Source organism: Gymnodraco acuticeps, unplaced genomic scaffold (genome assembly GCF_902827175.1).
Source record: "Gymnodraco acuticeps unplaced genomic scaffold, fGymAcu1.1, whole genome shotgun sequence".
Taxonomy (NCBI): Eukaryota; Metazoa; Chordata; class Actinopteri; order Perciformes; family Bathydraconidae; genus Gymnodraco; species Gymnodraco acuticeps.
The window spans coordinates 24,237-38,885 of record NW_022991573.1 but is presented as its reverse complement, the minus strand read 5'-3'; the positions used below and the strand labels follow the sequence as shown (position 1 = coordinate 38,885).

At 42.8% G+C, this 14,649-nt stretch overlaps 1 protein-coding gene across 1 annotated transcript; it reads left to right on the top strand.

The window, feature by feature from the left end:
• Positions 1 to 692: 692 nt before the first annotated feature.
• LOC117533615 (PHD finger protein 19-like) lies at positions 693 to 14,369 on the top strand (the record flags this gene model as incomplete). The annotated part of the gene is given in 7 exon segments (XM_034197465.1): positions 693 to 760; positions 5,591 to 5,728; positions 6,014 to 6,074; positions 6,196 to 6,281; positions 13,009 to 13,083; positions 13,288 to 13,419; positions 13,421 to 14,369. Coding segments are annotated over 7 exon segments (711 nt in total), but the record flags the coding sequence as incomplete, so codon positions are not given.
• Positions 14,370 to 14,649: the final 280 nt, after the last annotated feature.

The window sequence follows — 14,649 nt, the reverse complement described above, 5'->3', positions numbered from 1 at the left end:
GAACTAAGCAGACCCTACCAGAACCACCAGAAACTAACCAGACCCTAACAGAACCACCAGACCCTAACAGAACTAACAGACCACCAGAACTAACCAGAACCACCAGATCCTAACAGACCACCAGAACTAACCAGAACCACCATAACTAACCAGAACCACCATAACCTACCAGAACTACCAGACCCTCCAGAACTAACCAGACCCTACCAGAACCACCAGAACTAACCAGACCTAACAGAACCACCAGACCCTAACAGAACCTCCAGAACCACCAGACCCTACCAGAACCACCAGACCCACCAGAACTAACCAGACCCTAACAGAGTCACCAGACGCTAACAGAACCACCAGAACTAACCAGACCCTAACAGAACCACCAGACCCTAACAGAGTCACCAGACCCTAACAGAACTAACCAGACCCTAACAGAACCACCAGAACTAACCAGACCCTAACAGAACCACCAGACCCTAACAGAGTCACCAGACCCTACCAGAACTAACAGACCCTAACAGAACCAACCAGACCCTAACAGAACCAACCAGACCCTAACAGAACCACCAGAATTAACCAGACCCTAACAGAACCACCAGAACTAACCAGACCCTAACAGAACCACCAGAACTAACCAGACCCTAACAGAACCACCAGACCCTACCAGAACTAAAAGTTAATAACCCGTCTCTCTCCAGCTGTCCAACACTCCTCCTGCAGAAAGGGGGCAGCACCTGCTGGAGGCTCTGAACAAATACAAGAGCAGGTAACACACACACACACACACACACACACACACAAAAGAGGTTTCTCAATACTCTAATTTCCCCTCCTCGACTCCTCGACTCCTCGGTCCTCCGGTAGTGACCCGGAAATGGATTTCAGCGCGCCATGTTGAAGGACATCTAATTTCTCTAAATGCACTTCGAGGATTGAGCATCGAGGAGGCTCTCTGGAGGAGCTCTAACTGAGGAGAGAGGAGAGACGAGAGAGGAGGCTCTCTGGAGGAGCTCTAACCGAGGAGAGAGGAGAGAGGAGAGAGGAGGCTCTCTGGAGGAGCTCTAACCGAGGAGAGAGGAGGCTCTCTGTAGGAGCTCTAACCGAGGAGAGAGGAGAGACGAGAGAGGAGGCTCTCTGGAGGAGCTCTAACCGAGGAGAGAGGAGAGAGGAGGCTCTCTGGAGGAGCTCTAACCGAGGAGAGAGGAGAGAGTAGGCTCTCTGGAGGAGCTCTAACTGAGGAGAGAGGAGGCTCTCTGGAGGAGCTCTAACCGAGGAGAGAGGAGGCTCTCTGGAGGAGGCTTTCTGGAGGAGCTCTAACTGAAGGAGAGAGGAGAGACGAGAGAGGAGGCTCTCTGGAGGAGCTCTAACCGAGGAGAGAGGAGAGAGGAGGCTCTCTGGAGGAGCTCTAACTAAGGAGAGAGGAGAGAAGAGAGGAGGCTCTCTGGAGGAGCTCTAACTAAGGAGAGAGGAGAGAGGAGGCTCTCTGGAGGAGCTCTAACTAAGGAGAGAGGAGAGAGGAGAGAGGAGGCTCTCTGGAGGAGCTCTAACCGAGGAGAGAGGAGAGAGGAGGCTCTCTGGAGGAGCTCTAACTGAGGAGAGAGGAGAGAGGAGAGAGGAGGCTCTCTGGAGGAGCTCTAACCGAGGAGAGAGGAGGCTCTCTGGAGGAGCTCTAACCGAGGAGAGAGGAGGCTCTCTGGAGGAGCTCTAACCGAGGAGAGAGGAGAGAGGAGGCTCTCTGGAGGAGGCTTTCTGGAGGAGCTCTAATTGAGGAGAGAGGAGAGAGGAGGCTCTCTGGAGGAGGCTTTCTGGAGGAGAGAGGAGAGAGGAGGCTCTCTGGAGGAGCTCTAACCGAGGAGAGAGGAGGCTCTCTGGAGGAGCTCTAATCGAGGAGAGAGGAGGCTCTCTGGAGGAGCTCTAACCGAGGAGAGAGGAGAGATGAGGGAGGAGAGAGGAGACTCTCTGGAGGAGCTCTAACCGAGGAGAGAGGAGGCTCTCTGGAGGAGCTCTAACCGAGGAGAGAGGAGAGAGGAGGCTCTCTGGAGGAGCTCTAACCGAGGAGAGAGGAGACTCTCTGGAGGAGCTCTAACCGAGGAGAGAGGAGGCTCTCTGGAGGAGGCTTTCTGGAGGAGCTCTAATTGAGGAGAGAGGAGGCTCTCTGGAGGAGGCTCTCTGGAGGAGGCTTTCTGGAGGAGCTCTAACCGAGGAGAGAGGAGGCTCTCTGGAGGAGGCTCTCTGGAGGAGGCTTTCTGGAGGAGAGAGGAGGCTCTCTGGAGGAGCTCTAACCGAGGAGAGAGCAGAGAGGAGGCTCTCTGGAGGAGCTCTAATCGAGGAGAGAGGAGGCTCTCTGGAGGAGCTTTAACCGAGGAGAGATGAGAGAGGAGAGAGGAGGCTCTCTGGAGGAGCTCTAACCGAGGAGAGAGGAGAGAGGAGGCTCTCTGGAGGAGCTCTAACCGAGGAAAGAGGAGAGAGGAGGCTCTCTGGAGGAGCTCTAACCGAGGAGAGAGGAGAGGAGAGAGGAGGCTCTCTGGAGGAGCTCTAACCGAGGAGACACTGATGGCTCCTCCTCGGCTCCTTCGTGGATGCATTTCCGGGAACAGAGATGTTTCAAAGAGTCGTGACGCACGGCCGGACTGATCTCAGCCAATCACAGCTCTGCATGCATCCCCTGGATATTATTGTAGTAACTGCTCTCATGGTGACGCGATGTTTCAGAGAGAACAGCTGAGAGGTCCATGCAGAAAGCAGAGCAGTGTGTATCACAGATATCACTCAGTAGAACAGCTGTGAGGTCCGTGCAGAAAGCAGAGCAGTGTGTATCATAGATATCACTCAGTAGAACAGCTGAGAGGTCCGTGCAGAAAGCAGAGCAGTGTTTATCATAGATATCACTCAGTAGAACAGCTGTAGAGGTCCGTGCAGAAAGCAGAGCAGTGTGTATCATAGATATCACTCAGTAGAACAGCTGAGAGGTCCATGCAGAAAGCAGAGCAGTGTGTATCATAGATATCACTCAGTAGAACAGCTGAGAGGTCCGTGCAGAAAGCAGAGCAGTGTGTATCATAGATATCACTCAGTAGAACAGCTGAGAGGTCCGTGCAGAAAGCAGAGCAGTGTGTATCATAGATATCACTCAGTAGAACAGCTGAGAGGTCCGTGCAGAAAGCAGAGCAGTGTGTATCATAGATATCACTCAGTAGAACAGCTGAGAGGTCCGTGCAGAAAGCAGAGCAGTGTGTATCATAGATATCACTCAGTAGAACAGCTGAGAGGTCCGTGCAGAAAGCAGAGCAGTGTGTATCATAGATATCACTCAGTAGAACAGCTGAGAGGTCCGTGCAGAAAGCAGAGCAGTGTGTATCATAGATATCACTCAGTAGAACAGCTGAGAGGTCCGTGCAGAAAGCAGAGCAGTGTGTATCATAGATATCACTCAGTAGAACAGCTGAGAGGTCCGTGCAGAAAGCAGAGCAGTGTGTATCATAGATATCACTCAGTAGAACAGCTGAGAGGTCCGTGCAGAAAGCAGAGCAGTGTGTATCATAGATATCACTCAGTAGAACAGCTGAGAGGTCCGTGCAGAAAGCAGAGCAGTGTGTATCATAGATATCACTCAGTAGAACAGCTGAGAGGTCCATGCAGAAAGCAGAGCAGTGTGTATCATAGATATCACTCAGTAGAACAGCTGAGAGGTCCGTGCAGAAAGCAGAGCAGTGTGTATCATAGATATCACTCAGTAGAACAGCTGAGAGGTCCGTGCAGAAAGCAGAGCAGTGTGTATCATAGATATCACTCAGTAGAACAGCTGAGAGGTCCGTGCAGAAAGCAGAGCAGTGTGTATCATAGATATCACTCAGTAGAACAGCTGAGAGGTCCGTGCAGAAAGCAGAGCAGTGTGTATCATAGATATCACTCAGTACAACAGGCCGACTCTCTTTGCTTTACGGTTAGGGTTAGGCTAACCCTAACCGAACCATGCAATTTATTATTTATTGTGCATTTGTTAAATGATTATGTTAAGAGCTGGTTAACTTTTGGCCGTAATTTCAATTCCCCATTTCAGAAAGAGGGGGGGGGGGGGTATCCAGTCTCTGATTGTGTTGCGTTATTATGAGAGTGCTCTGTTTGATTCTGAAACTGTATATATTTATATGTGTGTGTGTGTGTGTGTGTGTGTGTGTGTGTGTGTGTGTGTGTGTGTGTGTGTGTGTGTGTGTGTGTGTGTGTGTGTGTGTGTGTGTGTGTGTGTGTGTGTGTGTGTGTGTGTGTGTGTGTGTGTGTGTGTGTGTGTGTGTGTGTGTGTGTGTGTGTGTGTGTGTGTGTGTGTGTCCTCATCTGTAGCCTGTTATTGACTCATGACACCGCACTGTGAATGAATCAAAGTAAATAAGTGGTCATGAACACATCTGTCCGTCAGACAGAGGGCTGCTGCCTCCTGTCATCATTAATGGACGTCTCTTTCAAATGACCGCTCAGAGGAGAGGAGTTCTCCTTTCTCTAACCGCCTGCTGCTTCCCCTCCTCTCTCCTCGGCTCCTCTCCTCTCGGTTCCCCTCCTCTCTCCTCGGCTCCCCTCCTCTCTCCTCGGCTCCCCTCCTCTCTCCTTGACTCCTCTCTCCTCGGTTCCCCTCCTCTCTCCTCGGCTCCCCTCCTCGACTCCTCCGCTCGCATTTCCTGTGGGTGGGACTAAGTCTCGAGGATAGGAATCGAGGAGGGGAAATTAGAGTATTGAGAAACCTCTACACACACACACACTCATCCCACACACTCACACCCAAGTATAAATGACTGTGTGAGGATGTATTAATGTGTATTGAAGAAGAAGAATGGGAGGGATGAAACCCTCTCTAATGTTCTCACATGCAGAGCACACACAGAGAAATGTGGCCTCTGCATTTAACCCATCCTAGAACCAGGAGTCTAGAACCAGAAGTCTAGCACCTGGAGGCTAGCACCAGGAGTCTAGCACCAGGAGTCTAGTACCAGGAGTCTAGTACCAGGAGTCTAGGACCAGGAGTCTAGCACCAGGAGTCTAGCACCAGGAGTCTAGCACCAGGAGTCTAGTACCAGGAGTCTAGTACCAGGAGTCTAGGACCAGGAGTCTAGCACCAGGAGTCTAGGACCAGGAGTCTAGCACCTGGAGGCTAGCACCAGGAGTCTAGCACCAGGAGTCTAGTACCAGGAGTCTAGTACCAGGAGTCTAGGACCAGGAGTCTAGCACCAGGAGTCTAGCACCAGGAGTCTAGAACCAGGAGTCTAGCACCAGGAGTCTAGTACCAGGAGTCTAGTACCAGGAGTCTAGCACCAGGAGTCTAGCACCAGGAGTCTAGCACCAGGAGTCTAGCACCAGGAGTCTAGTACCAGGAGTCTAGCACCAGGAGTCTAGCACCAGGAGTCTAGCACCAGGAGTCTAGCACCAGGAGTCTCCGGTGCCTTGCTCAAGGGCACCACGGCAGGGCAGGAGCTGAACTGGGACCTCTCCAAGTAGCAGTCCACACTCCATACTGTCCGGGGACTTGAACCGGCGACCCTACGGCTCCCAGTCCAAGCCCCTACTGACTGAGCCACTGCCGGTGTGTAATGCTGTGTGTTGTGTTCAGGTTCCTGTGTGGGAAGGAGATAAAGAAGAGGAAGTGCATCTTCCGCCTGAGGACCAGAGTCCCCCCCACCCCCCCCTCCAAACTGTTTCCTGAGCGCGCTCAGAGCACTGCAGATGGGAGGGGCGTGGCCAGGCACAGGTGAGAGTAACACACACACACACACCCTAAAGCAAGTCATAAAGTTAGTTGTAGTCCTAGTGGTGTTATTACCTGAGAGCTGACGTGTGTGTGTGTGTGTGTGTGTGTGTGTGTGTGTGTGTGTGTGTGTGTGTGTGTGTGTGTGTGTGTGTGTGTGTGTGTGTGTGTGTGTGGTGTGTGTGTGTGTGTGTGTGTGTGTGTGTGTGTGTGTGTGTGTGTGTGTGTGTGTGTGTGTGTGTGTGTGTGTGTGTGTGTGTGTGTGTGTGTGTGTGTGTGTGTGTGCAGTGCCTCAGCTGAGAGGAGGAAGAGGAAGTCCAAGTGGCTGCTGGAGGATGCCATCCCTAATGTCAGTGTGAGTTTCTTCTTCATGTGTCCTGGGTCATATTGTCCGTTCATTTTAGGAAGGTGTTTTTGGACAATTCGACCGCAACCCTATCTGTCAGTTCTTTCTTCTTCATGTGTTTCAGACGGAGCTCTCCTGCAGCTGGTCCTCCCCGCATCACATGGCCAACATCTTCGACTTCACCCTGGACGAGCTGCAGAGCCTCAAGAGGTGAGACTTCATAATCTACTCTATATCAACACAGACATCATAATCTACTCTATATCAACATAGACATCATAATCTACTCTATATCAACACACAGAGACATCATAATCTACTCTATATCAACACACAGAGACATCATAATCTACTCTATATCAACACATAGAGACATCATAATCTACTCTATATCAACACAGAGACATCATAATCTACTCTATATCAACACACAGACATCATAATCTACTCTATATCAACACACAGAGACATCATAATCTACTCTATATCAACACAGAGACATCATAATCTACTCTATATCAACACAGAGACATCATAATCTACTCTATATCAACACACAGAGACATCATAATCTACTCTATATCAACACACAGAGACATCATAATCTACTCTATATCAACACACAGAGACATCATAATCTACTCTATATCAACACAGAGACATCATAATCTACTCTATATCAACACACAGAGACATCATAATCTACTCTATATCAACACATAGAGACATCATAATCTACTCTATATCAACACATAGAGACATCATAATCTACTCTATATCAACACAGAGACATCATAATCTACTCTATATCAACACATAGAGACATCATAATCTACTCTATATCAACACATAGAGACATCATAATCTACTCTATATCAACACACAGAGACATCATAATCTACTCTATATCAACACACAGAGACATCATAATCTACTCTATATCAACACATAGAGACATCATAATCTACTCTATATCAACACAGAGACATCATAATCTACTCTATATCAACACATAGAGACATCATAATCTACTCTATATCAACACAGAGACATCATAATCTACTCTATATCAACACATAGACATCATAATCTACTCTATATCAACACAGAGACATCATAATCTACTCTATATCAACACACAGAGACATCATAATCTACTCTATATCAACACAGAGACATCATAATCTACTCTATATCAACACACAGAGACATCATAATCTACTCTATATCAACACAGACTTCATAATCTACTCTATATCAACACACAGAGACTTCATAATCTACTCTATATCAACACAGACATCATAATCTACTCTATATCAACACACAGAGACATCATAATCTACTCTATATCAACACAGAGACATCATAATCTACTCTATATCAACACATAGAGACATCATAATCTACTCTATATCAACACATAGACATCATAATCTACTCTATATCAACACACAGAGACATCATAATCTACTCTATATCAACACAGACTTCATAATCTACTCTATATCAACACACAGAGACATCATAATCTACTCTATATCAACACAGAGACATCATAATCTACTCTATATCAACACATAGAGACATCATAATCTACTCTATATCAACACAGAGACATCATAATCTACTCTATATCAACATAGAGACATCATAATCTACTCTATATCAACACAGAGACATCATAATCTACTCTATATCAACACATAGAGACATCATAATCTACTCTATATCAACACAGAGACATCATAATCTACTCTATATCAACACAGAGACATCATAATCTACTCTATATCAACACACAGAGACATCATAATCTACTCTATATCAACACAGACTTCATAATCTACTCTATATCAACACACAGAGACTTCATAATCTACTCTATATCAACACACAGAGACATCATAATCTACTCTATATCAACACAGAGACATCATAATCTACTCTATATCAACACATAGAGACATCATAATCTACTCTATATCAACACAGAGACATCATAATCTACTCTATATCAACACATAGAGACATCATAATCTACTCTATATCAACACAGAGACATCATAATCTACTCTATATCAACACACAGAGTCATTCATAATCTACTCTATATCAACACACAGAGACATCATAATCTACTCTATATCAACACAGAGACATCATAATCTACTCTATATCAACACACAGAGACATCATAATCTACTCTATATCAACACACAGAGACATCATAATCTACTCTATATCACACACAGAGACATCATAATCTACTCTATATCAACACACAGAGACATCATAATCTACTCTATATCAACACAGAGAACATCATAATCTACTCTATATCAACACACAGAGACATCATAATCTACTCTATATCAACACAGAGACATCATAATCTACTCTATATCAACACAGAGACATCATAATCTACTCTATATCAACACAGAGACATCATAATCTACTCTATATCAACACAGAGACATCATAATCTACTCTATATCAACACACAGAGACATCATAATCTACTCTATATCAACACACAGAGACATCATAATCTACTCTATATCAACACAGAGAGACATCATAATCTACTCTATATCAACACAGAGAGACATCATAATCTACTCTATATCAACACAGAGACATCATAATCTACTCTATATCAACACAGAGAGATCATAATCTACTCTATATCAACACATAGAGACATCATAATCTACTCTATATCAACACACAGAGACATCATAATCTACTCTATATCAACACAGAGAGACATCATAATCTACTCTATATCAACACACAGAGACATCATAATCTACTCTATATCAACACAGAGACATCATAATCTACTCTATATCAACACAGAGACATCATAATCTACTCTATATCAACACACAGAGACATCATAATCTACTCTATATCAACACAGAGACATCATAATCTACTCTATATCAACACAGAGACATCATAATCTACTCTATATCAACACATAGAGACATCATAATCTACTCTATATCAACACACAGAGACATCATAATCTACTCTATATCAACACAGAGAGACATCATAATCTACTCTATATCAACACACAGAGACATCATAATCTACTCTATATCAACACAGAGACATCATAATCTACTCTATATCAACACAGAGAGACATCATAATCTACTCTATATCAACATAGAGACATCATAATCTACTCTATATCAACACAGAGACATCATAATCTACTCTATATCAACACAGAGAGACATCATAATCTACTCTATATCAACACAGAGACATCATAATCTACTCTATATCAACACAGAGACATCATAATCTACTCTATATCAACACAGAGACATCATAATCTACTCTATATCAACACAGAGACATCATAATCTACTCTATATCAACACAGACATCATAATCTACTCTATATCAACACACAGAGACATCATAATCTACTCTATATCAACACACAGAGACATCATAATCTACTCTATATCAACACATAGAGACATCATAATCTACTCTATATCAACACACAGAGACATCATAATCTACTCTATATCAACACACAGAGACATCATAATCTACTCTATATCAACACACACAGACATCATAATCTACTCTATATCAACACAGAGAGATCATAATCTACTCTATATCAACACACAGAGACATCATAATCTACTCTATATCAACACACAGAGACATCATAATCTACTCTATATCAACACAGAGACATCATAATCTACTCTATATCAACACATAGAGACATCATAATCTACTCTATATCAACACAGACATCATAATCTACTCTATATCAACACACAGAGACATCATAATCTACTCTATATCAACACACAGAGACATCATAATCTACTCTATATCAACACAGACATCATAATCTACTCTATATCAACACACAGAGGACATCATAATCTACTCTATATCAACACACAGAGACATCATAATCTACTCTATATCAACACACAGAGACATCATAATCTACTCTATATCAACACATAGAGACATCATAATCTACTCTATATCAACACACAGAGACATCATAATCTACTCTATATCAACACACAGAGACATCATAATCTACTCTATATCAACACACAGACATCATAATCTACTCTATATCAACACACAGAGACATCATAATCTACTCTATATCAACACACAGAGACATCATAATCTACTCTATATCAACACACAGAGACATCATAATCTACTCTATATCAACACAGAGAGACATCATAATCTACTCTATATCAACACAGAGACATCATAATCTACTCTATATCAACACAGAGACATCATAATCTACTCTATATCAACACAGAGAGACATCATAATCTACTCTATATCAACACAGAGACATCATAATCTACTCTATATCAACACAGAGACATCATAATCTACTCTATATCAACACACACAGACATCATAATCTACTCTATATCAACACAGACATCATAATCTACTCTATATCAACACACAGAGACATCATAATCTACTCTATATCAACACAGAGACATCATAATCTACTCTATATCAACACATAGAGACATCATAATCTACTCTATATCAACACACAGACATCATAATCTACTCTATATCAACACAGAGACATCATAATCTACTCTATATCAACACAGAGAGACATCATAATCTACTCTATATCAACACATAGACATCATAATCTACTCTATATCAACACACAGACATCATAATCTACTCTATATCAACACAGAGAGACATCATAATCTACTCTATATCAACACAGAGACATCATAATCTACTCTATATCAACACAGAGAGACATCATAATCTACTCTATATCAACACAGAGAGACATCATAATCTACTCTATATCAACACACAGAGACATCATAATCTACTCTATAAGACATCATAATCTACTCTATATCAACACAGAGACATCATAATCTACTCTATATCAACACACAGACATCATAATCTACTCTATATCAACACACAGAGACATCATAATCTACTCTATATCAACACACAGAGACATCATAATCTACTCTATATCAACACAGAGACATCATAATCTACTCTATATCAACACACAGAGACATCATAATCTACTCTATATCAACACAGAGACATCATAATCTACTCTATATCAACACAGAGTCATTCATAATCTACTCTATATCAACACACAGAGACATCATAATCTACTCTATATCAACACAAGAGACATCATAATCTACTCTATATCAACACACAGAGAATCATAATCTACTCTATAATCAACACAGAGACATCATAATCTACTCTATATCAACACACAGAGACATCATAATCTACTCTATATCAACACACAGAGACATCATAATCTACTCTATATCAACACAGAGACATCATAATCTACTCTATATCAACACAGAGACATCATAATCTACTCTATATCAACACAGAGACATCATAATCTACTCTATATCAACACATAGAGACATCATAATCTACTCTATATCAACACACAGAGACATCATAATCTACTCTATATCAACACACAGAGACATCATAATCTACTCTATATCAACACACAGAGACATCATAATCTACTCTATCAACACAGAGACATCATAATCTACTCTATATCAACACAGAGACATCATAATCTACTCTATATCAACACACAGAGACATCATAATCTACTCTATATCAACACATAGACATCATAATCTACTCTATATCAACACACAGAGACATCATAATCTACTCTATATCAACACACAGACATCATAATCTACTCTATATCAACACATAGAGACATCATAATCTACTCTATATCAACACACAGAGACATCATAATCTACTCTATATCAACACACAGAGACATCATAATCTACTCTATATCAACACATAGACATCATAATCTACTTTATATCAACACATAGACATCATAATCTACTCTATATCAACACAGACATCATAATCTACTCTATATCAACACACAGAGACATCATAATCTACTCTATATCAACACATAGACATCATAATCTACTCTATATCAACACATAGAGACATCATAATCTACTCTATATCAACACACAGAGACATCATAATCTACTCTATATCAAACACAGAGACATCATAATCTACTCTATATCAACACACAGAGACATCATAATCTACTCTATATCAACACACAGAGACATCATAATCTACTCTATATCAACACACAGACATCATAATCTACTCTATATCAACACACAGACATCATAATCTACTCTATATCAACACAGAGACATCATAATCTACTCTATATCAACACAGAGACATCATAATCTACTCTATATCAACACACAGAGACATCATAATCTACTCTATATCAACACAGAGACATCATAATCTACTCTATATCAACACACAGACATCATACTCTACTCTATATCAACACACAGAGACATCATAATCTACTCTATATCAACACAGAGACATCATAATCTACTCTATATCAACACACAGAGACATCATAATCTACTCTATATCAACACACAGACATCATAATCTACTCTATATCAACATAGAGACATCATAATCTACTCTATATCAACACATAGAGACATCATAATCTACTCTATATCAACACAGAGACATCATAATCTACTCTATATCAACACACACAGACATCATAATCTACTCTATATCAACACAGAGACATCATAATCTACTCTATATCAACACAGAGACATCATAATCTACTCTATATCAACACAGAGAGACATCATACTCTACTCTATATCAACACAGAGACATCATAATCTACTCTATATCAACACACAGAGACATCATAATCTACTCTATATCAACACATAGAGACATCATAATCTACTCTATATCAACACACAGAGACATCATAATCTACTCTCATAATCTGTCTCCCGATGTCTCCCAGCAGCAGCTCCAGTACGGCGGTCAGTATCGACCAGGACTCCACCTCCGGCTCTGCTACCAGCAGCTGCTCTCAGATCAGGTGACTCACTGATTCACTGACTCACTAAGGGACTACCTTAGTCACTAAGGGACTCACTGACTCACTAAGGGACTCACTGACTCACTAAGGGACTCACTGACTCACTAAGGGACTACCTGAGTCACTAAGGGACTCACTGACTCACTAAGGGACTCACTGACTCACTAAGGGACTACCTGACCTTTGACCTTTGTGTGTCCTCAGAGGGGGGCTGGGCAGCAGAAAGAGGAAGCTGCCTAGCAACAGCTACAGCCAGTGGTCCAATCGCAGCGAGGCGGGGGAGGAGCCTCCCGAGCTGCTGGAGGAACAGGAAGCCGCCGGCCACTTCCTGTCCGACTGCCCCCCCCCTGCACTCCTCCATCTCCTCGTACTTCGGGGGGGCGGGGCGGCTGAGCAGCGGCGAGCGGTACCAGGTGCTGGCCCGACGGGTCACTGCGGGGGGGCAGACCCAGTACCTGCTGCAGTGGGAGGGAACCACGCCTTATTAGGGCGTCACATGACCTGCTGCAGTGGGAGGGAACCACGCCTTATTAGGGCGTCACATGACAGATATCATGTGAGCTACTGTTCAGCTCCCCTATTGGTTCATCGTATCCTCACCTGTGCAGAAACATGATGCTATGCTAACATATATATGTGATATACACACAGATATATACACACAGATATCTACACACTGATATCTACACACTGATATCTACACACTGATATCTACACACTGTGTGACATGTTGTTAATGCTTCAGTGTTACTCAGTTTAAATGCAGCCAAAGAACACACACACACACACACACACACACACACAGGTAGTAGTGTTATATGAGTGTTATGGTATGCCTGAATAAGTTTGTGTTGTTTCCTGACATGTTAAACAGTCAGACCCCCCCCCCCCCCCAAGCTGTCTAACAGCCTCACCTGTCTCACTGCTCTACCTGTGCAGGTAAACATCAGGTGAGATATTTAGCTCTTTAACTTTCTGTTAACCCCCAGATTACCCAGAGTGCACTGCTCCTGTTCCGCTCTTATCTATGCAAACATCAAAGTGATTCATCATTGAGGTTAGCTTCAGGCTAACAGCCCATTGGTTTGAATGAGGAGTGCTAACAGTCTCGGAGACGTTAAAATGTCAGTCACTTTAAACCTAGCTGCCATGGTAACCACGCTCCCCTCCCATTGGACGGTTGTTTTGATCATGTGACTGTTTGTATGCCTTTTGTTCCATTAAGCTGGCAGCTGACCAATCAGCTGCCAGCTCTCTGAATAAAACAAAAAAATGATTTACCAGTGGCTTCTTGTTTGTGTGTGAGTGTCTGGGAATTGTCAAGGGGGGGGGGGGGGGGGGGGGGGGGTAGTGAATTGTCAACAGGGGGGGTGAGAGAATGCTCCGGCATTGGGACAAAATGAACATGGGATCACTCCGGTGATTGTACGTACTTCGTCTCACTGGAATATTAACGGTCAGATTGAAGACAACATCGACCCAATTTTTCCGGTCAATGACGGGAGAGTTTTGAAAGTGACAAAACACTGTTTTCACACATTTAAAAACAATTAACCAATGTTCACC